The 26,324-nt window shown below is 48.0% G+C and overlaps 1 protein-coding gene across 1 annotated transcript in view; it reads left to right on the plus strand.

Moving 5' to 3' along the window:
• The window catches only part of LOC137335501 (nucleotide-binding oligomerization domain-containing protein 1-like), a 72,040-nt gene that overhangs the window by 12,860 nt on the left and 32,856 nt on the right, over nucleotides 1–26,324 (plus strand). The window contains 4 exon segments of the mRNA XM_068000845.1: nucleotides 471–530; nucleotides 533–784; nucleotides 8,819–8,993; nucleotides 9,763–11,563. Coding sequence (XP_067856946.1) covers nucleotides 471–530; nucleotides 533–784; nucleotides 8,819–8,993; nucleotides 9,763–11,563 — 2,288 coding nt within the window.

Consider the following 26,324-nt stretch of genomic DNA (forward strand, 5'->3'; position numbering starts at 1 on the left):
ATAAATAAAAATAAACTTTTCCACTATTTCTTCTATATATAAACCGTTACACTATTTCTTTATTATATATATACATTTACACTATTTGTCCAATGAAAATATATATATATATATATACATCCATCGGACAGTATACTATCTGTCGACACCGGTCTCTGAGCAGCTGTACCATTGACCCGCACTAGATGCTGACATCCGCAGTACAACACTCCCATCCAACCTAACTTTAACTCCCACCCTTGCTGCAAAGTGATTAGTGGCTGACGTCACCTCAGCACCATCTCCACCAGAGAGCACTGGTTTGGTGAGCGGGTGGAATGATGATGTGCGCGGCACACAACAAACTGCTGCACAGCCGCGCACGCGCACAGCTTAGAGGGAACAGTGGTCATCACTATTAGAGCATTGTAATTTGTGATCAATATTAATAGTTTGACTCTTATGTTTTTGGTATACTATGATTTACATAGATGCGTGATGTGGAATCCAAAAATGAACTCCTGCATCTCAGTGACCAGACTGCCAGGGGAAGATGGTAGATGTCCATGACTCCAGTACAGAGGATGCTTGTGCAAGAATGGAAAGTGTGTGCCAGCCTGGGCCCCAGCAGCAAGTGCAATCCATATCGACACACTCATTCATCAGGTTGCTGAAGCTATACCGAGAGCTGTTAGTTGGTCGTATCAAAAACACAGAGTGTGTGCTGAACAACTTGATGAAACATGAATACTTTTCCAGTGAAGAGGCTGAGCTGTCACAGCAGCATCCTACAAAAGCTGCTACGGTAATGACTCAAGGCATTACACCTCTCAATGTTTCAAACTTTTTTTGTGATCTCCCGTGGCATTGCTCCTGATAAGTAGGCGGTTGTTTATTGAGAATGGATTTCTTTTAGTCACTCTCCTGTCGTCAGAAGAACAGGGTTGTTATGTCAAGAGGTATTACCAAGGAGCATTGTGTGTCTACATTGGGGTACTCCTGGGATCTAGGAGAACCCTGGAGAGACCCCAGGTCTGGCAGTCCTGGGAAAGGAATTTTGAGAGGGGAACCAGAGTCTTGGAATATGGAAGAGTGTTCTGGCAATACCGGAGAGGGAGGTTCTGGAGCAGGTGCAGGGATCACTGGGCGAGGGGTACATGGATCTGAGAGGGTGGTCTGAGGATCTGGGAGTATTGGGTGTGGTTCTGGAATCAGTGAGCACTGGGAATACGAGCTAGGGATTTGTGAGCACTGAGGGGAGTGGGGGTAAGGGGGTCCATGGATTTGACTTCACTGGAGCGTAAAATAGGCACGGACCCGAACCCTGGGTGGGTTAGGTTAAAATTAACCCCATCATTCCAGACATGACCAAAATAAAGCTTCGATAATTCAATCTGCAGTTGCTTTAAAAGCAAAGAAACTCTCAGTTCCTTACAGAATCATAGAATCATAAAAAGGTTACAGCACTGAAGAAGGCCATTCGGCCCATCAAGGCCACGCTAACTCTATGCACAAGCAATCTAACTAGTCCTACTCCCCTGCCCTATCCCCATAGCCCTGCAAATTTTTTCTTTTCAAGTACTTATCCAATTCCCTTTTGAAGGCCATGATTGAATCTGCCTCCACTACCCCCCTCAGGCAGTGCATTCCAGATCCTAACCACTCGCTGTGTAAAAAAGTTTTTCCTCATGTCACTTTTGCCAATCACCTTAAATCTATGTCCTCTGGTTCCTGACCCTTCTGCCAATGAGACGACAAAGAACATAAGGACATAAGAAATAGGAGCAGGAGTAGGCCATATGGTCCCTCGAGCCTGCTCCGCCATTCAGTAAGATCATGGCTGATCTTCGACCTCAACTCCACTTTCCCGCCCGATCCCCATATCCCTTGTTTCATAGAATGTACAGCACAGAAACAGGCCATTTGGCCCAACTGGTCCATGCCAGTGTTTATGCTCCCCAGGAGCCTCCACCCATCCCTCATCATCTCACCCCATCAGCATAACCTTCTATTCCTTTCTCCCTAGTGTGCTTATCTAGTTTCACCTTAAATGCATCTATGCTATTTGCCTCAACTACTCCTTGTATCGTAGTAGCCACAGCACAGGAGGAGGCCATTTGGCCCATTGTGCCTGTGTCAGCTCTTTGAAAGAGCTATCCAATTAGTCCCATTCCCCTGCTCTTTCCCCATAGCCCTGTAAATTTGTCACCTTCAAGTATTCATCCAATTCCCTTTTGAAAGTTATTATTGCATCTGCTTCCACCACCTTTTCAGGCAGTGCATTCCAGATCATTACAACTTGCTGCGTAAAAAAATGTTTCCTCATGTCGCCTCTGGCTCTTTTGCCGATCATCTTAAATCTGTGTCCTCTGGTTACCGACCCTTCTGCCACTGGAAACAGTTTCTCCATATTTACTCTATCAAAACTGTTCATGATTTTGAACACTTCTATCAAATCTCCCCTTAACATTCCCTGTTCGAAGGAGAACAACCCCAGCTTCTCCAGTCTCTCCACATAACTGAAGTCCCTCATCCCTGGTACCATTCTAGTAAATCTCTTCAGCACCCTCTCTAAGGCCTTGACATCCTTCCTAAAGTGTGGTGCCCAGAATTGAACACAATACTCCAGCTGAGGCCTAACCAGTGTCATGTAAAGGTTTAGCATAACTTCCTTGCTTTTCTACTCTATGCCTCTATTAATAAAGCTCAGGATCCCATATGCTTTTCTAACAGCCTTCCCAACCTTCAAAGATTTGTGCATGTGCACCACTGTTCCCTCTAAGCTGTGCGCGTGCGCGGCTGCGCAGCAGTTTGTTGTGTGCCACGCACGTCATCATTCCACCCGCTCACCAAACCAGTGCTCTCTGGTGGAGATGGTGCTGAGGTGACATCAGCCACTAATCACTTTGCAGCAAGGGTGGGAGTTAAAGTTAGGTTGGATGGGAGTGTTGTACTGCAGATGTCGGCGTCTAGTGCGGGTCAATGGTACAGCTGCTCAGAGACCGGTCTCCACAAATAGTATACTGTCTGATGGATGGATATATATATATATATTCTTTTTACAAATAGCGTAAATGTAAATATAATGTATTAAAGAAACAGTGTAACGGTTTATATATATAAAAGAAAAAGTGTAAAAGTTTATATATATTTATTTATATATTGGATAAACAGTGTAAACATTTATATATTCATATATATATTCATTCATTGGACAAATAGTGTAAAAGTTTATGTATATATACATATACATTTTCATCCCTTCATGATAAAACTGATTTGAGTTTCCAATCAGAAAACGTCAGCACACGAGGATTCAGTAAAGATTCAGTGAGGAGATGCGTTCAATTAAATGAAAGTTTTTCACCTCTAGTGCGAATTGTGGAGAACTGTTACTTTAGTCTAAAGACAATCATATTTAAGGCATTGGTAGCAAATAACATTGGAGGGAGTCTACGGTTAGTGCAAACTGAAAGTTTTTATCGTCATCCTATTCGATGTTAGCTTCTGAAGTAAACTACAAATGAAACCAAATTACCTGGCATAGTGTAATCGTTTATCAATTTTCATATTTCACATTTACAAATTAAGTAATTCTGACACAGATCATGCGTAAAACTGTTATTAAAGATCCTTCTACAATTGTGCTAAAATATACTTTCCAATCACATTGGTACATTGTAATCAAAACAATGAAGTTGATTTAAATTGTTTTATACAACTGCTATCCAAAAGCCCTCAGTCGCCCCAAGGATTGTTTCTTTTTATCTTTGTCCGTGCCCTCCCACAGTTCAGGTTCTTCATGACCAAACTGCTCCCTGCCTTACACAGAGGCAGCCAAAACTAATGAGACCTGCAAGATGTACAATTGGAATGCAATAATTTTTTAAACCCTGCTGAGGATTCAATGGGGAGGAGGGGGGAGGTGGGAGGGGGAGCTTTAATTAAACTGTTCCCTATCTCCAAATTCACACTGACTGATTTGACAGCTCTTTTGTATTTCTGACTCAGTTTAAATATTCTGATTGCACACGATTTATTTCTGTTTGAATCAGATTCATTAAACTGATTCATCAAAAAGCTGATTGGAATCGTTCCCATCAGATCACTTTTAATAAAATATAACGAGACTGGTCTGCTCAATCCTAGTGCAACTTAAGAAACCCATTTCATAAATTATATAAATTTATCAACCAATATAAGATTAAATTGTTACAATTATCCATTATTTTGTACATTTGTTCTGTTTGTTATTCACCCTGAATAATGTTTTCTAAAAACATGTTCTATTTAAAGTTGTGATTTTCTTTACAGTGGCCGCACAGCCTATATATCGGTGCACAAACCCAAATTCATTCCGCACAGGGCCGAAAAAAATTAGAGGGAACAATGATGTGCACCCCCAGGCCTCTCTGCTTCAACACCCTCTTTAAAATTGTACCATTTAGTTTATATTGCCTCTCCTCATTCTTCTTACCAAAATGCATCACTTCACACTTCTCTGCATTGAATTTCATCTGACATGTGTCTGCCCATTCCACTAGTCTGTCTACGTCCTCCTGAAGTCTGTTACTATCCTCCATATTGTTTACAACATTTCCAAGTTTCGTGTCATCTGCAAACTTTTAAATTATACCTTCTATACCCAAGCCTTTAGGTCCAAGAATCTATTGATCTCAGTCTTGAATATACTCAACGACTGAGCATCCACAGCCCTCTGGGGTAGAGAATTCCAAAGATTCACAGTCCTCTGAGTAAAGAAATTTCTTCTCACCTTGGTCCGAAATGTCCGACCCCTTATCTTGAGACCATGACCCCTAGTTCTAGACTCTCCAGCCAGGGGAAACAGCCTCTCAGCATCTACCCTGTCAAGCCCTCTAAGAATTTTATATGTTTCACTGAGGTCACCTCTCGTTCTTCTAAACTCAAGAGAATATAGGCCCATTCTACTCAATCTCTCCTCATCGAACAACCCTCTCATCCCAGGAATCAATCTAATGAACCTTTGTTGCACCTCCTCTGAGGCAAGTATATCATTCCTTAGGTAAGGAGATCAAAACTGTACACAGTACTCCAGGTGTGGTCTCACCAGAGTCCTATATAATTGCAGCAAGACCTCCTTACTCTTATACTCCAACCCCCTCGCAATAAAGGCTAACTTACCACTTGCCTTCCTAATTGCTTGCTGTAACTGCATGTTAACTTTCTGTGATTTGTGTACAAGGACACCCAAATCGCTCTGAATACCAACATTCCTTAGTCACTCACCTTTTAAAAATATTCTGCTTTTCTATTCTTCCTTCCAAAGTGGATAATTTCACATTTTCCCACATTATACTCCATCTGCCACCTTCTGACCCACTCACTTAACCTGTTGATATCCCTTTGCAAACTCTTTGCTTTCTCCTCACAGCTTACTTTGCCACCTAGCTTTGTATCATCAGCAAACTTGGATACATTACACTCGGTCCCCTCATCTAAGTCATTGATATATATTGTAAACAGCTGAGGCCCAAGCACTGATCCTCGCGGCACCCCACTCTTGCAACCTGCCAACCTGAAAATGACCCGTTTATTCCTACTCCCTGTTTTCTGCCCATTAACCAATCCTCTATCCATGCTAATATATTACCCCCAATCCCATGAGCCCTAATCTTGTGTAACATCCTTTTGTGTGGCACCTTATCGAATGCATTTTGAAAATCCAAATATACTACATCCACTGGTTCCCCTTTATCTACCCTGCTAGTTACATCCTCAAAAAACTCTAATAAATTTGTCAAACACGATTTCCCTTTCATAAAATCGTGTTGCCTCTGACTAATCATATTATGATTTTCTAAGTGCCCTATTACTACATCCTTAATAATAGATTCTAGCATCTTCCCTACCACTGATGTCAGGCTAACTGGCCTATAGTTCCCTGTTTTCTCACTCCCTCCTTTCTTGAATAGCGAGGTTACATTTGTTACCTTCCAATTCATGGGCTCTCTTCTAGTATCTAGGAAATTCTGGAAGATCAAAGCCAATGCATCCGCTATCTCTGCAGCCACCTCTTTTAAAACCCTTCGATGTAGGCTATCAGGTCCAGGGGACTTGTTGGCTTTTACTCCCATTAATTTCTCCAGTACTTTTTCTTTACTAATCTTAATTACTTTAAGTTCCTCACTCTCATTAGATCCTTGGTTCCCCACTATTTCCTGTATGTTTTTAGTGTCTTCTACTGTGAAGATAGATGTAAAATATTTGTTTAACGTCTCTGCCATTTCCTTATTCCCCATTATAATTTCTCCTTTCTCTGCCTCTAAGGTGTTATAAATTGGATAACCAGGTGGTGAAGGATAGAATACTAGAGCCTGGTCTTCATTTGCTTCCAAGACTTTATTCACAGAGATCCATATTACCAGCTCCACACCCTAGATAATCTCTCATATAAATGGATGCAAGAGAGTCCCCAATTGATATGCACCGTCTGAATGCAATTAACACTAATTGATATAAATCATAAAATTAACATAAGGGACCCACATTTACCTTCGCTAATCTCTTCCTTTGTACATACTTGCAGCAGCTCTCACAATCTGTTTTTATATTTCTTGCTAGTTTACTCTGATATTCAATTTTCTCCTCCTTTATCAATTTCTTGGTCACCCTTTGCTGATTTCTAAAACCCTCCCAATTCTCAGGCTTACTACTCTTTTTGGCAACATTGTAAACATCTTCTTTTAATCTGATACTATCCTTAACTTCTGTACTTAGCCACAGTTGGATCACTTTTCCCGTGGAGTTTTTATTCCTCAAGGGAATGTATATTGATTGAGAATTATGAATTATTTCTTCACATGTTCGTCATTGCTTATCTACTGCCATATCTTTTAATCTAATTTCCCAATCTACCTTAGCCAACTTGCCTCTCATACATATATAATTGGCTTTATTTAAATTTACAACCCTAGTTTTGGATTTAACTACATCACTCTCAAACTCAATATGAAATTCTATCATATTGTGATCACTCTACCCCAGAGGATCCTTAATAATAAGATTACTGTCACAGTTTGTATATCTTTCATTGCCTACTGATGCAAAATTGGGATACGGGGAAATTCTGCAAACTACACATACTTAGGATACACCGGTGTGATTGATAGCTCTGGCCAATTGCTATGAGGTCAAAATATCCATTTGAAGCCCAGTCTTTTGAGATGGTCAGAGTCCTTGAAGTAAGATGTTTGATGAAGGAATGAAAAGCCGGAAAAGGCAATTTAGTGTGTGAATTTAATCATGTTGTTGTGAAATATGTAATTTCTTCATTCTTTAAAAAAAATCTAGTTAAAACATTATGTTGGACATTATTCTGAAATTTCAATTATCGAGGGGGGAGAAAAGTAAAACAGGAAAATTTTTAGCAAAGAATTTTGAGTGAACTGTGACGGCAAAATTTTGACACATTCCTGAGGTTTTTCCATTCTAAATGTTGACATAAAAAGTGTTACTTGAAGTAATGTTTGTGTATAGGGAGTATGAGCCAAACAGAAGTTTTTGACTGATATATAGATGCACTATGGTGTTCAGGAGGTCTTAGTCTCCAATCTTAACATCACTGAAAGAAAAATACTTCTTGTACTTGGCCATGATGGGAAACCAATTTGGCTTTTTTTTAAAAAAAAGGCCCCCATTTGCCTCATGGTAAAGGCACTATTTGATGTAGCACTAAGCTACATGCCAGCCGTGGTTCAGTGGGTAGTGCTCTTGCTTCTGGTGTCAGAAGGTTGTGGGTTTAAGTCCCACTGTAGAGAATTGAACCAAAATCTTGGCTGACACCCCATTGCAGTACTGAGAGTGCTGTACTGTCAGAGGTGTCATCTTTCATGAGATGTTAAACCGAGGTCCCGTCTGCCCTCTCAGGTGGACGTAAAAGTTTCCCTGGCACTATTTTGAGAAGAGCAGGGGAGTTCTCCCCGGTGTCCTGGCCAATATTTATCCCTCAACCAACATCACTAAAACACATTATCTGATCATTATCACATTGCTGTGTTTGTGAGACCTTGCTGTGTGCCAATTGGCTACTGCGTTTCCCTACATTACAAGAGTGACTACACTGCAAAAGTACTTCATTGACTGTAAGGCACTTTGGCATGTTGTTAAAGGCGCTTTAAAAATGCAAACCTTTCTTACTTTAAGCCATCCACATCAGATGATTCCAGGTTTGGTCCCACTTTCCATTGATTTAGCTGATCTCAGTTGGGGCAATACAATTGGTGTCAGGGTTTCCTGGACTGGGTTGGGGGTTAAAGAATAAGTCAGTGCTCTCAATCCTGATTCCAATCCAGTGATAAGATGGTAAACCCTTTCCGGTCATTTTGGTAAGGGAAGTCAACAAGCGGCATGCAAATGAGGCCCGGCCATAAAAACCGGCCGATCTGCTGCCACTCCCCCCACCCTGGGATGGGCTTGGAGCTCGCAGTGCTGCCATCTCACCCGGGAGTTAAAATCGAGGCCTTAGCGTCTACATCAATTTCTCCAGTGTCAGGTATAGCTCCATCTACTCCTGATAATGTGCCTCAGCCCCAACCTCTGTTGACCACTCCCTCCTGTACTAGTGTGACATTTTCCATTTCCCACACTAACCGTCTTGCGACCTCTCTGTGTCAAATTGCCAAGTTGCGCCATATTAGGGGCAGCTTTGTGCTGTGGGTACCTGGCTACTAGGAACTGGATGGAGATTGTCCAAACTCACTGCGCATAGCACCCTTGCAGTCAGATTGATTCTTGACTCCTGGTGAAAGTGCACAGCTCTGCGGCATCTGTTACACCGTAACTTGCTTTCTTTTTTGAGGTTCGAAATATATTGGATCTGGTTGAGAGCAAGGGAGAAGAAACAGCAGAGTATTTCCTACACATTCTGTACCAGGCCAGTGAGGTGTACATGGAACTTAGCCCATGGCTGAAAGAAATACAGTATCAACCGTCAGAATACGTACAAACCAAATCAGTAATTATTACCGACGCTGGTAAGTATTTTCTCCACATATCCAATCTATTAATTTATTAAAAATATTGTGCCTATTCATGCTACCCATCAGCTTTTTCCATTCTACATCCCTATGTCCATATTCCAATGCAAACTTGCCACGCTGTAATTACACTCTACCTCCAGTGGAGGCACCACAAGTTTACATGGGCAGCTCGCTATAAATGTGGATATAGGAATTTATGATGTAAATACAAAAATAAGGGCAGAATATATGAAAAAATGGAGACTTAATTACACCTGTGCCCTGGTCCAGTTATCCCCTGGTCTCTAATTCCCCACCCACCTGAAAACTACACTTGGTCTTGGTTCTTCCTGTGGAACACATGGGAGATCAACTAGTTTATTATTAATTATACAACACTTTGAACTGTTAGTGCTCTAACCTGTTGGATTGTATGCATCTTTCTTTTTTTTCCCCACAGTTGTCTTATTGCCATCATTTTATGAAAGGCAGAAACTAAATTTACATTTTGTATCTTATTAAAATTTCATTATAATTTCCCCCCTGTGAGCTTGGTCATGTGCCTGTCCTCTTGATCAAAATTGGTGAGTGGCTCAGAAAGACCAAGAGAGAATGCTGAACATAAACAGGTTCTGTCCATGGACAATACTATTATCAAAACAGTATTCCTAAGATGACATTTGGGAGATATCTATCTCAACAGTTGACCAAAGTGCTATACAGTAAGCAGGCTAGCTATACAGATTTAAAGGCCAGTGTAATAATTTTGTATTTCTGTTTCTAGTCTGCCAGTACATTCAAAAGATTAGACATGATCTACGGCAGGACACAAAGTTCGTCACTTCATATGTCCAGAAAGAAGACTTCTTGCTGGACGATACTTACACTGAGACTCTTATGGAATTAATCAATGCGGTCAATGAAACCAAAGGAAGCATCTCCCACTTGGAGGATTTGTTCAGTGACACTGGCGTCATCAATGAAGATGCAGAAACAGTGTTTGTAACTGGTGACGCTGGGGTTGGTAAGACCATACTGCTCCAGAGACTTCAGAACTTGTGGTCCAAGGGAGAGCTGTGCGCTGATGTTAAATTCTTCTTCAAATTCAGATGCCGAATATTCAATAGCTTTAAGGAGGAAGACAAGATCTCACTCAAAGATCTACTGTTCAGGTACAACTGTTACCCTGACAAAGACGCTGATGAAATATTCAGTTACATCCGGCAACATCCTGACTCTGTTCTCTTCACACTGGATGGGTTTGATGAAATTAATGTGGACTGTGACCCTAATGATATCCCTGACATCTCTTCACCCTTTGACCCCACACATCCTGTGGCCCTGTTGATGAACCTTCTTCATGGAAAGTTACTAAAAGGTTCCAAAATATTATTGACAGCAAGAACTGGCACAGACCTACCGCTGAGAATGGTGAGAAAGAGAGTGACGCTGAAGGGCTTTTCCAAGGACCATTTGCTGCGGTATTTGAAGAAATTCTTCAAAAACAAGGCCCATCAAAGCTTGGTTTTAACCCAGCTGGAGGCGAACCCTCACCTGTGCAGTCTGTGTTCAGTGCCATTGTTTTGCTGGATTATATTTAAATGCTACGAACACTTTCAGTCCACTTGTAGCTCCCAGCGGTTGTTGGATTATGTTACGCTGACTGACATTTACCTGCTGATGTTGGAGGTTTTCCTAAACCGTTCTTCTAAGACGGGATTGAACAAAAGAAACAATAGTCAAAGTGAGACCTTCAAAGCAAAGAGGGGCGCGTTAATGCGACTGGGCAAATTGGCAAAAGAAGGGATTGAAAACAGCAACTTTATCTTTAGCCAAGAGCAAATCTCAGCGGCCGACGTCTCAGAGGAGGATTTACAGCTGGGCTTTGTCAAAAGTGCAGGCCATTACGACGGATGCGGGAACCAGTCGACTTATGAGTTCCTTCACTTGACCCTGCAGTCATTTTTCACCGCCTTCTCCTTGGTTGTAGACGATGAAATCAGTGCGAGGGAAACTATTAATTTCTTTGCTAAATGTGATAGCCACGTAACTGGAGCCCGGGTCAATGTTCTTTTCTTACGATGCTTGGGCTATAACACGCAGCACAGAAAGGGCCCTTTTGAAATGAATGAGCATTTACAGTTCACTAGTCTATTCCTTTGTGGCCTCTTGTCTAAAGGTAAGAGAGACTTATTCAAACATTTGGCTTCCACGGGAAGGGTCCAGAAGAAGCGGTCGGCGCTGAAGTCCTACCTTGCCGACTGTGTAAAATCACACTTAAAAAATCTTCCTCAGTCGTCATTTGAAGAATTTACTAGAGTGCAGGCCTTGCCCCGATTTGTCTGGTTGATGCGCTACATTTTTGAGACCCAGAGTGAAGCAGCAGCCAATCTTGCAGCTAAGGGGATTTGCGCTGATTATATCAAACTCACCTTCTGCAATGCCTTCTCGGCTGACTGCAGTGCCATCGCAAATATTTTGCGCCATCGTAAAAAACTAATTGCACTTGAACTGGACAACAACAATATCAATGACTATGGAGTGAAAGAACTAATTCCTTGTTTCGATAAACTCACAGTGGTTAGGTATGTTTTCAGATAGTCTCTTCGTTCTTCATGCAAAGGATCTAACTCCCTGTATCAAAGTATTTGTTGTGTCTTCTAGATAGAAAGACAAAAAAGAAAGAAAATAAGAATGAACTTGCATTTATATAGCGCCTTTCATGACCTCAGTACATCCAGAAGCGCTTTACAGCCAATGAAGTACTTTTGAAGTTTAGTGACTGTTGTAATGTAGGAAACGCAGCACTCAATTTACCCACAGCAAGGTCCCACAAAGAGCAATGAGATAATGACCAGGGCATCTTTTTTTTTAGTGATGTTGATTGAGGGATGAATATTGGCCAGGACACCGGGGAGAACGCCCCTGCTTTTTGCGAAATAGTGCCATGGGACCTTTTACATCCACTTGAGAGGGCAGACGGGGCCTCGGTTTAACGTCTCATTCGAAAGATAGCACCTCCGACAGTGCAGCATTCGCTGAAAGAACTTGCATTTCTATAGCGCCTTTCATGACCTTAGGACGCTCTAGAGTACTTTACAGCCAATTAAATACTTTTGAAATGTAGTCACTGTTGTTATGTAGGTAAACATGGCAGCCAATTTCACAAGCAAGCTTCCACAAACAGCAGTGAGAGAAATGGCCAATTAATCTGTTCTGGTCGAGGGAAGAATGTTGCCCACCTGAGCAGGCAAATGGGACCTCAATTTAACATTTCATCCAAAAGATGGCAATGCAGCACTGCCTCTGTACTGCGCTGACATGTTGGACGAGATTATGTGCTCAGGTCCCCAGAGTGGAGCTTGAACCCATGACTTTCTGACTCGGCTGACAATTCTACCACTGAACCACGTCCATTTTGCCTGTTAAAGGTACGCCCTTTGAGAAATGAAATAACATTTTTCGAACAAAATACAAGATTACATCATAGAATCTTACAGCACAGAAGGAGGCCGTTTGGCCCATTGTGCCTGTGCCAGCTCTTTGAAAGAGCTGTCCAATTAGTCCCATTCCCCTGCTCTTTCCCCAGAGCCCTGCAAATTTTTCCTTTTCAAGTATTTATCCAATTCCCTTTTGAAAGCTATTATTGAATCTGCTTCCACCACCCCTTCAGGCAGTGCATTCCAGATCATTACAACTTGCTGCCTAAAAAATATTCTCATCTCGCCCCTGGTTCTTTTGCCAAATACCTTAAATCTATGACATCCTCTCTTTCTAGATTGCGCCTGCTGCTCGTATTCTAACTCGCACCAAGTCCTGTTCACCCATCACCCCTGAGCTCGCTGACCATTGGCTCCCGGTCCAGCAACACCTCGATTTTAAAATTCTCATCCTTGTGTTCAAATCTCTCCACAGCCTCGCCCCTCCCTATCTCTGTAACCTCCTCCAGCCCTACACCCCTCCGAAATCTTTGCTTTCCTCCAACTCTGGCCTCTTGCGCATCCCCGATTTCCTTCACCTCACCTTCGGTAGCATTGCCATGCCGTGCCTAGCTGCCTAGGCCCTAAGCTCTGGAATTGCCTCTCTGCACCTCTCCATCTCTCCACCTCCCTGCCTCTCCACCTTGAAGACACTCCTTAGAACCAACTCTTCGACCAAGCTTTTGGTCACCTGCCCTAATATTTCTTTATGTGGCTAGGTGTCAACTTTTGTCTGATAATGCTCCTGTGAAGCACCTTGGGACATTTTACTACATTAAAGACGCAAAATAAATGCAAGTTGTGTTGTGAAGGACCAGCAACAAAATGAGAAGGAAATATGAAAAGATATGTCCTGTGAGTCCTTCCACTTCCATAGCACGACTGCATATTATTTTGTATGCAGATGTATACAGAACAGTATTTTGGTAGCTGTTACGGATAGAAAATGTTTTGAAAGATGTGAAGGATATTCATCCCATCCAATACACCCTCCGACCCCCACATCCCATCCAATACACCCTCCGACCCCCACATCCCATCCAATACACCCTCCGACCCCCACATCCCATCCAATACACCCTCCGACCCCCACATCCCATCCAATACACCCTCCGACCCCCACATCCCATCCAATACAACCTTCGACCCCCACATCCCATCCAATACACCCGCCCATCCCCACATCCCATCCAATACACCCTCCGACCCCCACATCCCATCCAATACACCCTCCGACCCCCACATCCCATCCAATACAGCCTCCGACCCCCACATCCCATCCAATACAACCTTCGACCCCCACATCCCATCCAATACACCCACCCATCCCCACATCCCATCCAATACACCCTCCGACCCCCACATCCCATCCAATACACCCTCCGACCCCCACATCCCATCCAATACACCCTCCGACCCCCACATCCCATCCAATACACCCTCCGACCCCCACATCCCATCCAATACACCCTCCGACCCCCACATCCCATCCAATACACCCTCCGACCCCCACATCCCATCCAATACGCCCTCCGACCCCCACATCCCATCCAATACACCCTCTGACCCCCACATCCCATCCAATACACCCTCCGACCCCCACATCCCATCCAATACACCCTCCGACCCCCACATCCCATCCAATACACCCTCCGACCCCCACATCCCATCCAATACACCCGCCCATCCCCACGTCCCATCCAATACACCCTCCGACCCCCACATCCCATCCAATATACCCTCCGACCCCCACATCCCATCCAATACACCCTCCGACCCCCAGATCCCATCCAATACACCCTCCGACCCCCACATCCCATCCAATACACCCTCTGACCCCCACATCCCATCCAATACACCCTCTGACCCCCACATCCCATCCAATACACCCTCCGACCCCCACATCCCATCCAATACACCCTCCGACCCCCACATCCCATCCAATACACCCTCTGACCCCCACATCCCATCCAATATACCCTCCGACCCCCACATCCCATCCAATACACCCTCCGACCCCCACATCCCATCCAATACACCCTCCGACCCCCACATCCCATCCAATACACCCTCTGACCCCCACATCCCATCCAATACACCCTCCGACCCCCACATCCCATCCAATACACCCTCCGACCCCCACATCCCATCCAATACACCCTCCGACCCCCACATCCCATCCAATACACCCTCCGACCCCCACATCCCATCCAATACACCCTCCGACCCCCACATCCCATCCAATACACCCTCCGACCCCCACATCCCATCCAATACACCCTCCGACACCCAAATCCCATCCAATACACCCTCCGACCCCCACATCCCATCCAATACACCCTCCGACCCCCACATCCCATCCAATACACCCTCCGACCCCCACATCCCATCCAATACACCCTCCGACCCCCACATCCCATCCAATACACCCTCCGACCCCCACATCCCATCCAATACACCCTCTGACCCCCACATCCCATCCAATACACCCTCCGACCCCCACATCCCATCCAATACACCCTCCGACCCCCACATCCCATCCAATACACCCTCCGACCCCCTCATCCCATCGAATACACCCTCCGACCCCCACATCCCATCCAATACACCCTCTGACCCCCACATCCCATCCAATACACCCTCCGACCCCCACATCCCATCCAATACACCCTCCGACCCCCACATCCCATCCAATACACCCACCGACCCCCTCATCCCATCCAATACACCCTCTGACCCCCACATCCCATCCAATACACCCTCCGACCCCCACATCCCATCCAATACAACCTCCGACCCCCACATCCCATCCAATACAACCTCCGACCCCCACATCCCATCCAATACACCCTCCGACCCCCACATCCCATCCAATACACCCTCCGACCCCCACATCCCATCCAATACAACCTCCGACCCCCACATTCCATCCAATACAACCTCCGACCCCCACATCCCATCCAATACACCCTCCGACCCCCACATCCCATCCAATACACCCTTCGACCCCCACATCCCATCCAATACACCCTCCGACCCCCACATCCCATCCAATACACCCTCCGACCCCCACATCCCATCCAATACAACCTCCGACCCCCACATCCCATCCAATACAACCTCCGACCCCCACATCCCATCGAATACACCCTCCGACCCCCACATCCCATCCAATACGCCCTCCGACCCCCACATCCCATCGAATACACCCTCCGACCCCCACATCCCATCCAATACAACCTCCGACCCCCACATCCCATCCAATACACCCTCCGACCCCCACATCCCATCCAATACACCCTCCGACCCCCACATCCCATCCAATACACCCACCGACCCCCACATCCCATCCAATACACCCTCCGACCCCCACATCCCATCCAATACACCCTCCAACCCCCACATCCCATCCAATACAACCTCCGACCCCCACATCCCATCGAATACACCCTCCGACCCCCACATCCCATCCAATACGCCCTCCGACCCCCACATCCCATCGAATACACCCTCCGACCCCCTCATCCCATCCAATACAACCTCCGACCCCCACATCCCATCCAATACAACCTCCGACCCCCACATCCCATCGAATACACCCTCCGACCCCCACATCCCATCCAATACGCCCTCCGACCCCCACATCCCATCGAATACACCCTCCGACCCCCACATCCCATCCAATACAACCTCCGACCCCCACATCCCATCCAATACAACCTCCGACCCCCACATCCCATCCAATACACCCTCCGACCCCCACATCCCATCCAATACACCCTCCGACCCCCTCATCCCATCCAATACACCCTCCGACCCCCTCATCCCATCCAATACACCCTCCGACCCCCACATCCCATCCAATACACCCTCCGACCCCCACATCCCATCCAATACACCCTCCGACCCCCACATCCCATCCAATACACCCACCGACCCCCACATCCCATCGAATACACCCTCCGACCCCCACATCCCATCCAATACACCCTCCGACCCCCACATCCCATCCAATACACCCTCCGACCCCCACATCCCATCCAATACACCCTCCGACCCCCACATCCCATCCAATACACCCGCCCATCCCCACATCCCATCCAATACACCCTCCGACCCCCACATCCCATCCAATACACCCTCCGACCCCCACATCCCATCCAATACACCCGCCCATCCCCACATCCCATCCAATACACCCTCCGACCCCCACGTCCCATCCAATACACCCTCCGACCCCCACATCCCATCCAATACACCCTCCGACCCCCACATCCCATCCAATACACCCTCCGACCCCCACATCCCATCCAATACCACCTTCGACCCCCACATCCCATCCAATACACCCTCCGACCCCCACATCCCATCCAATACACCCGCCCATCCCCACATCCCATCGAATACACCCTCCGACCCCCACATCCCATCCAATACACCCTCCGACCCCCACATCCCATCCAATACACCCTCCGACCCCCACACCCCATCCAATACACCCTCCGACCCCCACATCCCATCCAATACACCCTCCGACCCCCACATCCCATCCAATACACCCTCCGACCCCCACATCCCATCGAATACAACCTCCGACCCCCACATCCCATCCAATACAACCTCCGACCCCCACATCCCATCGAATACAACCTCCGACCCCCACATCCCATCGAATACAACCTCCGACCCCCACATCCCATCCAATACACCCTCCGACCCCCACATCCCATCCAATACACCCTCCGACCCCCACATCCCATCCAATACAACCTCCGACCCCCACATCCCATCCAATACACCCTCCGACCCCCACATCCCATCCAATACACCCTCCGACCCCCACATCCCATCCAATACACCCTCCGACCCCCACATCCCATCCAATACACCCTCTGACCCCCACATCCCATCCAATACACCCTCCGACCCCCACATCCCATCCAATACAACCTCCGACCCCCTCATCCCATCCAATACACCCTCCGACCCCCACATCCCATCCAATACACCCTCCGACCCCCACATCCCATCGAATACACCCTCCGACCCCCACATCCCATCCAATACACCCTCCGACCCCCACATCCCATCCAATACACCCTCCGACCCCCACATCCCATCGAATACACCCTCCGACCCCCACATCCCATCGAATACACCCTCCGACCCCCACATCCCATCCAATACACCCTCCGACCCCCACATCCCATCCAATACACCCTCCGACCCCCACATCCCATCCAATACACCCTCCGACCCCCACATCCCATCCAATACACCCTCCGACCCCCACATCCCATCCAATACACCCTCTGACCCCCACATCCCATCCAATACACCCTCCGACCCCCTCATCCCATCCAATACACCCTCCGACCCCCTCATCCCATCCAATACACCCTCCGACCCCCACATCCCATCCAATACACCCTCCGACCCCCACATCCCATCCAATACAACCTCCGACCCCCACATCCCATCCAATACACCCTCCGACCCCCACATCCCATCCAATACACCCTCCGACCCCCACGTCCCATCCAATACACCCTCCGACCCCCACATCCCATCCAATACACCCTCCGACCCCCACATCCCATCCAATACACCCTCCGACCCCCACATCCCATCCAATACACCCTCCGACCCCCACATCCCATCCAATACACCCTCCGACCCCCACATCCCATCGAATACAACCTCCGACCCCCACATCCCATCCAATACACCCTCCGACCCCCACATCCCATCCAATACACCCTCCGACCCCCACATCCCATCCAATACAACCTCTGACCCCCACATCCCTTCCAATACACCCTCCGACCCCCACATCCCATCCAATACACCCTCCGACCCCCACATCCCATCCAATACACCCTCCGACCCCCTCATCCCATCCAATACAACCTCGGACCCCCACATCCCATCCAATACACCCTCCGACCCCCACGTCCCATCCAATACACCCTCCGACCCCCACATCCCATCCAATACACCCTCCGACCCCCACGTCCCATCCAATACACCCTCCGACCCCCACGTCCCATCCAATACACCCTCCGACCCCCACATCCCATCCAATACACCCTCCGACCCCCACGTCCCATCCAATACACCCTCCGACCCCCACATCCCATCCAATACACCCTCCGACCCCCTCATCCCATCCAATACACCCTCCGACCCCCACATCCCATCCAATATACCCTCCGACCCCCACATCCCATCCAATACACCCTCCGACCCCCACATCCCATCCAATACACCCTCCGACCCCCACATCCCATCCAATACACCCTCCGACCCCCACATCCCATCCAATACACCCTCCGACCCCCACATCCCATCCAATACACCCTCCGACCCCCACATCCCATCCAATACACCCTCCGACCCCCACATCCCATCCAATACACCCTCCGACCCCCACATCCCATCCAATATACCCTCCGACCCCCACATCCCATCCAATACACCCTCCGACCCCCACATCCCATCCAATACAGCCTCCGACCCCCACATCCCATCCAATACACCCTCCGACCCCCACATCCCATCCAATACACCCTCCGACCCCCACATCCCATCCAATACACCCTCCGACCCCCACATCCCATCCAATACACCCTCCGACCCCCACATCCCATCCAATACACCCTCCGACCCCCACATCCCATCCAATACACCCTCCGACCCCCACATCCCATCCAATACACCCTCCGACCCCCACATCCCATCCAATACAGCCTCCGACCCCCACATCCCATCCAATACACCCTCCGACCCCCACATCCCATCCAATACAACCTCTGACCCCCACATCCCTTCCAATACACCCTCTGACCCCCACATCCCATCCAATACACCCTCCGACCCCCACATCCCATCCAATACACCCTCCGACCCCCACATCCCATCCAATACAACCTCTGACCCCCACATCCCTTCCAATACACCCTCTGACCCCCACATCCCATCCAATACACCCTCCGACCCCCACATCCCATCCAATACAACCTCCGACCCCCACATCCCATCCAATACACCCTCCGACCCCCACATCCCATCCAATACACCCTCTGACCCCCACATCCCATCCAATACACCCTCCGACCCCCACATCCCATCCAATACACCCTCCGACCCCCTCATCTCATCCAATACACCCTCCGACCCCCACATCCCATCCAATACACCCTCCGACCCCCACATCCCATCCAATACACCCTCTGACCCCCACATCCCATCCAATACAGCCTCCGACCCCCACATCCCATCCAATACACCCTCCGACCCCCACATCCCATCGAATACACCCTCCGACCCCCACGTCCCATCCAATACACCCTCCGACCCCCACATCCCATCCAATACACCCTCCAACCCCCACATCCCATCCAATACAACCTCTGACCCCCACATCCCTTCCAATACACCCTCTGACCCCCACATCCCATCCAATACACCCTCCGACCCCCACATCTCATCCAATACAACCTCCGACCCCCACATCCCATCGAATACACCCTCCGACCCCCACATCCCATCCAATACACCCTCCGACCCCCACATCCCATCCAATACAACCTCCGACCCCCACATCCCATCCAATACAACCTCCGATCCCCACATCCCATCCAATACACCCTCCGACCCCCACATCCCATCCAATACACCCTCCGACCCCCACATCCCATCCAATACACCCTCCGACCCCCACATCCCATCCAATACACCCTCCGACCCCCACATCCCATCCAATACACCCTCCGACCCCCACATCCCATCGAATACACCCTCCGACCCCCACATCCCATCCAATACACCCTCTGACCCCCACATCCCATCCAATATACCCTCCGACCCCCACATCCCATCCAATACACCCTCCGACCCCCACATCCCATCCAATACACCCTCCGACCCCCACATCCCATCCAATATACCCTCCGACCCCCACATCCCATCCAATACACCCTTCGACCCCCACATCCCATCCAATACACCCTCCGACCCCCACATCCCATCCAATACACCCTCCGACCCCCACATCCCATCCAATACACCCGCCCATCCCCACATCCCATCCAATACACCCTCCGACCCCCACATCCCATCCAATACCCCCTTCGACCCCCACGTCCCATCCAATACACCCTCCGACCCTCACATCCCATCCAATACACCCTCCGACCCCCACATCCCATCCAATACACCCTCCGACCCCCACATCCCATCCAATACACCCTCCGACCCCCACATCCCATCCAATACACCCTCCGACCCCCACATCCCATCCAATATACCCTCCGACCCCCACATCCCATCCAATACACCCTCCGACCCCCACATCCCATCCAATACACCCTCCGACCCCCACATCCCATCCAATACCCCCTTCGACCCCCACGTCCCATCCAATACACCCTCCGACCCTCACATCCCATCCAATACACCCTCCGACCCCCACATCCCATCCAATACACCCTCCGACCCCCACATCCCATCCAATACCCCCTTCGACCCCCACGTCCCATCCAATACACCCTCCGACCCCCACATCCCATCCAATACACCCTCTGACCCCCACATCCCATCCAATACACCCTCCAACCCCCACATCCCATCCAATACACCCTCTGACCCCCACATCCCATCCAATACACCCTCTGACCCCCACATCCCATCCAATACACCCTCCGACCCCCACATCCCATCCAATACAATCTGCGACCCCCGCATCCCATCCAATACACCCTCCGACCCCCACATCCCATCCAATACACCCTCTGACCCCCACATCCCATCCAATACACCCTCCGACCCCCACATCCCATCCAATACACCCTCTGACCCCCACATCCCATCCAATACACCCTCCGACCCCCACATCCCATCCAATACACCCTCCGACCCCCTCATCCCATCGAATACACCCTCCGACCCCCACATCCCATCCAATACACCCTCTGACCCCCACATCCCATCCAATACACCCTCCGACCCCCACATCCCATCCAATACACCCTCCGACCCCCACATCCCATCCAATACACCCTCCGACCCCCTCATCCCATCGAATACACCCTCCGACCCCCACATCCCATCCAATACACCCTCCGACCCCCACATCCCATCGAATACACCCTCCGACCCCCACATCCCATCCAATACACCCTCCGACCCCCACATCCCATCCAATACACCCTCCGACCCCCACATCCCATCCAATACACCCTCCGACCCCCACATCCCATCGAATACACCCTCCGACCCCCACATCCCATCCAATACACCCTCCGACCCCCACATCCCATCCAATATACCCTCCGACCCCCACATCCCATCCAATACACCCTCCGACCCCCACATCCCATCCAATACACCCTCCGACCCCCACATCCCATCCAATACACCCTCCGACCCCCACATCCCATCCAATACACCCTCCGACCCCCACATCCCATCCAATACCCCCTTCGACCCCCACGTCCCATCCAATACACCCTCCGACCCTCACATCCCATCCAATACACCCTCCGACCCCCACATCCCATCCAATACACCCTCCGACCCCCACATCCCATCCAATACCCCCTTCGACCCCCACGTCCCATCCAATACACCCTCCGACCCCCACATCCCATCCAATACACCCTCTGACCCCCACATCCCATCCAATACACCCTCCAACCCCCACATCCCATCCAATACACCCTCTGACCCCCACATCCCATCCAATACACCCTCTGACCCCCACATCCCATCCAATACACCCTCCGACCCCCACATCCCATCCAATACAATCTGCGACCCCCGCATCCCATCCAATACACCCTCCGACCCCCACATCCCATCCAATACACCCTCCGACCCCCACATCCCATCCAATACACCCTCTGACCCCCACATCCCATCCAATACACCCTCCGACCCCCACATCCCATCCAATACACCCTCCGACCCCCTCATCCCATCCAATACACCCTCCGACCCCCACATCCCATCCAATACACCCTCTGACCCCCACATCCCATCCAATACACCCTCCGACCCCCACATCCCATCCAATACACCCTCTGACCCCCACATCCCATCCAATACACCCTCCGACCCCCACATCCCATCCAATACACCCTCCGACCCCCACATCCCATCGAATACACCCTCCGACCCCCTCATCCCATCGAATACACCCTCCGACCCCCACATCCCATCCAATACACCCTCTGACCCCCACATCCCATCCAATACACCCTCCGACCCCCACATCCCATCCAATACACCCTCCGACCCCCACATCCCATCCAATACACCCTCCGACCCCCACATCCCATCGAATACACCCTCCGACCCCCACATCCCATCCAATACACCCTCTGACCCCCACATCCCATCCAATACACCCTCCGACTAATTTTTTCTCGTTACTTTGAATATTTGTACACACAAATACATCTGCCATTACAATAAAGTTTAAAGGTATAGCCTAGATGTCTATCTTCACCCAAATGTCAAAATAACCCAATCGAATAGAGTACCTCAGGAACATAGGAACAGGAGTAGGCCATTCAGCCCCTCGAGCCATTCAATGAGATCATGGTTGATCTGTATCCTAACTCCATTTACCCGCCTTGGCTCAATATCCATTAATACCCTTGTCTAGCATTAATCAATCGATCTCAGATGTAAAATTATTAACTGAGCTAGCATCTACTGCTTCTTGCGAGAGAGAGTTCCACACTTCTACCACCCTTTGTGTGAAGAAGTGTTTCCTAACTTCTCTCCTGAAAGTCCTGGCTCTGATTTTAAGGTTATATCCCCTTGTCCTAGACTCCCCCACCAGCGGAAAAAGTTTCTCTCTATTTACCCTATCGGTTTGTTTCAAAATCCTAAAAACCCCAATATAATAAATATTATATATATGTATATTATATTAATATAATATATACCGCACTTCTTGTCACCTTTCTGCTTGGGTGTCACTTTATTCCAGGGAATACGAGCCTAGTTAATGGAATCTCTCCTCACTATTTAACCCTTGGAGCCCTGGTAACATTCTGCTGAATCTGCGCTGCACTCCTTCCAAGGCCAGTGTATCCTTTCTACGATGCGGTGCCATGAACTGTACACAATACTCCAGATGTGGTCTAACCAGGGCTTTGTATAGCTGTAGCAAAACTTCCTCCCCTTTATATTCTAGCCCTCCAGTTATAAAGGCTAACATTCCATTAGGCTTTTTGATTGTTTTTTGTACCTGACCACTCCATTTTAGTGATCTGTGTACATGGATCCCTGAATCTCTTTGGACCTCCACTGTTTCTAGCTTTTCACCATTTAAAAAATTCTCGGATCGATCCTTTTTTGGTCCAAGATGGATGACCTCATACTTACCTGCATTGAAATCAATCTGCCACTGTTTTCCCACACACTTGACCTTTCAATGTCTCTTTGAGTTACTTTCTCAAAAAGGTCAATTAGGTTCGTTAGACATGACCTACCCTTTTTAAATTCATATTGGCTCTCTCTATTCAGCTCAAATTTCTCTAAGTACTCAGTCACTTGGTCCTTAATTATAGATTCCAATAACTTCCCCACAACAGGTTAGACAGGTCGATAATTTCCTGGTTTCTCTCTCTCACCTTTCTTAAATAATAGAGTTGCATTTGCAGTTTCCCAATCTAAAGGGATAATTCCTGAATTATAGAATCATAGAAGTTACAACATGGAAACAGGCCCTTCGGCCCAACATGTCCATGTTGCCCAGTTTATACCACTAAGCTAGTCCCAATTGCCTGCACTTGGCCCATATCCCTCTATACCCATCTTACCCATGTAACTGTCCAAATGCTTTTTAAAAGACAAAAATGTACCCGCCTCTACTACTGCCTCTGGCAGCTCGTTCCAGACACTCACCACCCTTTGAGTGAAAAAATTGCCCCTCTGGACCCTTTTGTATCTCTCCCCTCTCACCTTAAATCTATGCCCCCTCGTTATAGACTCCCCTACCTTTGGGAAAAGATTTTGACTATCGACCTTATCTATGCCCCTCATTATTTTATAGACTCCTATAAGATCACCCCTTAACCTCCTACTCTCCAGGGAATAAAGTCCCAGTCTGTCTAACCTCTCCCGATAAGTCAAACCATCAAGTCCCGGTAGCATCCTAGTAAATCTTTTCTGCACTCTTTCTAGTTTAATAATATCCTTTCTATAATAGGGTGACCAGAACTGTACACAGTACTCCAAGTGTGGCCTCACCAATGCCCTGTACAACTTCAACAAGACATCCCAACTCCTGCATTCAATGTTCTGACCAATGAAACCAAGCATGCCGAATGCCTTCTTCACCACCCTATCCACCTGTGACTCCACTTTCAAGGAGCTATGAACCTGTACTCCTAGATCTCTTTGTTCTATAACTCTCCCCAACGCCCTACCATTAACGGAGTAGGTCCTGGCCCGATTCGATCTACCAAAATGCATCACCTCACATTTATCTAAATTAAACTCCATCTGCCATTCATCGGCTCACTGGCCCAATTTATCAAGATCCCGTTGCAATCCTAGATAACCTTCTTCACTGTCCACAATGCCACCAATCTTGGTGTCATCTGCAAACTTACTAACCATGCCTCCTAAATTCTCATCCAAATCATTAATATAAATAACAAATAACAGCGGACCCAGCACCGTCCCTGAGGCACACCGCTGGACACAGGCATCCAGTTTGAAAAACAACCCTCTACAACCACCCTCTGTCTTCTGTCGTCAAGCCAATTTTGTATCCAATTGGCTACCTCACCTTGGATCCCATGAGATTTAACCTTATGTAACAACCTACCATGCGGTACCTTGTCAAATGCTTTGCTGAAGTCCATGTAGACCACGTCTACTGCACAGCCCTCATCTATCTTCTTGGTTACCCCTTCAAAAAACTCAATCAAATTCGTGAGACATGATTTTCCTCTCACAAAACCATGCTGACTGTTCCTAATTAGTCCCTGCCTCTCCAAATGCCTGTAGATCCTGTCCCTCAGAATACCCTCTAACAACTTACCCACTACAGATGTCAGGCTCACTGGTCTGTAGTTCCCAGGCTTTTCCCTGCCGCCCTTCTTAAACAAAGGCACAACATTTGCTACCCTCCAATCTTCAGGCACCTCACCTGTAGCGGTGGATGATTCAAATATCTCTGCTAGGGGACCCGCAATTTCCTCCCTAACCTCCCATAACGTCCTGGGATACATTTCATCAGGTCCCGGAGATTTATCTACCTTGATGCGCGTTAAGACTTCCAGCACCTCCCTCTCTGTAATATGTACACTCCTCAAGACATCACTATTTATTTCCCCAAGTTCCCTAACATCCATGCCTTTCTCAACCGTAAATACCGATGTGAAATATTCATTCAGGATCTCACCCATCTCTTGTGAGAGCTTTGTAAGATTATGGCTAAAGTATCTGCAATTTCCTCACCAACTTCCTTTAAAACCCTGGGCTGGAAACCATCAGGTCCTGGGGATTTATCAGTCTTCAGTGCCATTATTTTTTCTAATACTGTTTTCCTTAATATGATTTGTGTAATATCTTAATATTAGGCTCTGTCTCGGAGTCACATTGCTTATAAAACATGCAGATCCTGGGAGGTCAAAACTACTTATGATTTTAGCTTATTTGCAACTAAAAAAGCCATTGCATTCAATTAATGTCTATAATATATTAAAATCTTATGACTGCGTACACTTCCTGCCTATAAAAAAATACTTCTTCTTGTGACCTTTTTATCATACTTTTGTGTCAACTTTTTCTATTATAAATAAATCCCAATGTCCATATTTATAATGGAAACTGCCTATGTAAA

The sequence above is a fragment of the Heptranchias perlo genome, chromosome 2 (genome assembly GCF_035084215.1).
Source record: "Heptranchias perlo isolate sHepPer1 chromosome 2, sHepPer1.hap1, whole genome shotgun sequence".
NCBI lineage: Eukaryota > Metazoa > Chordata > Chondrichthyes > Hexanchiformes > Hexanchidae > Heptranchias > Heptranchias perlo.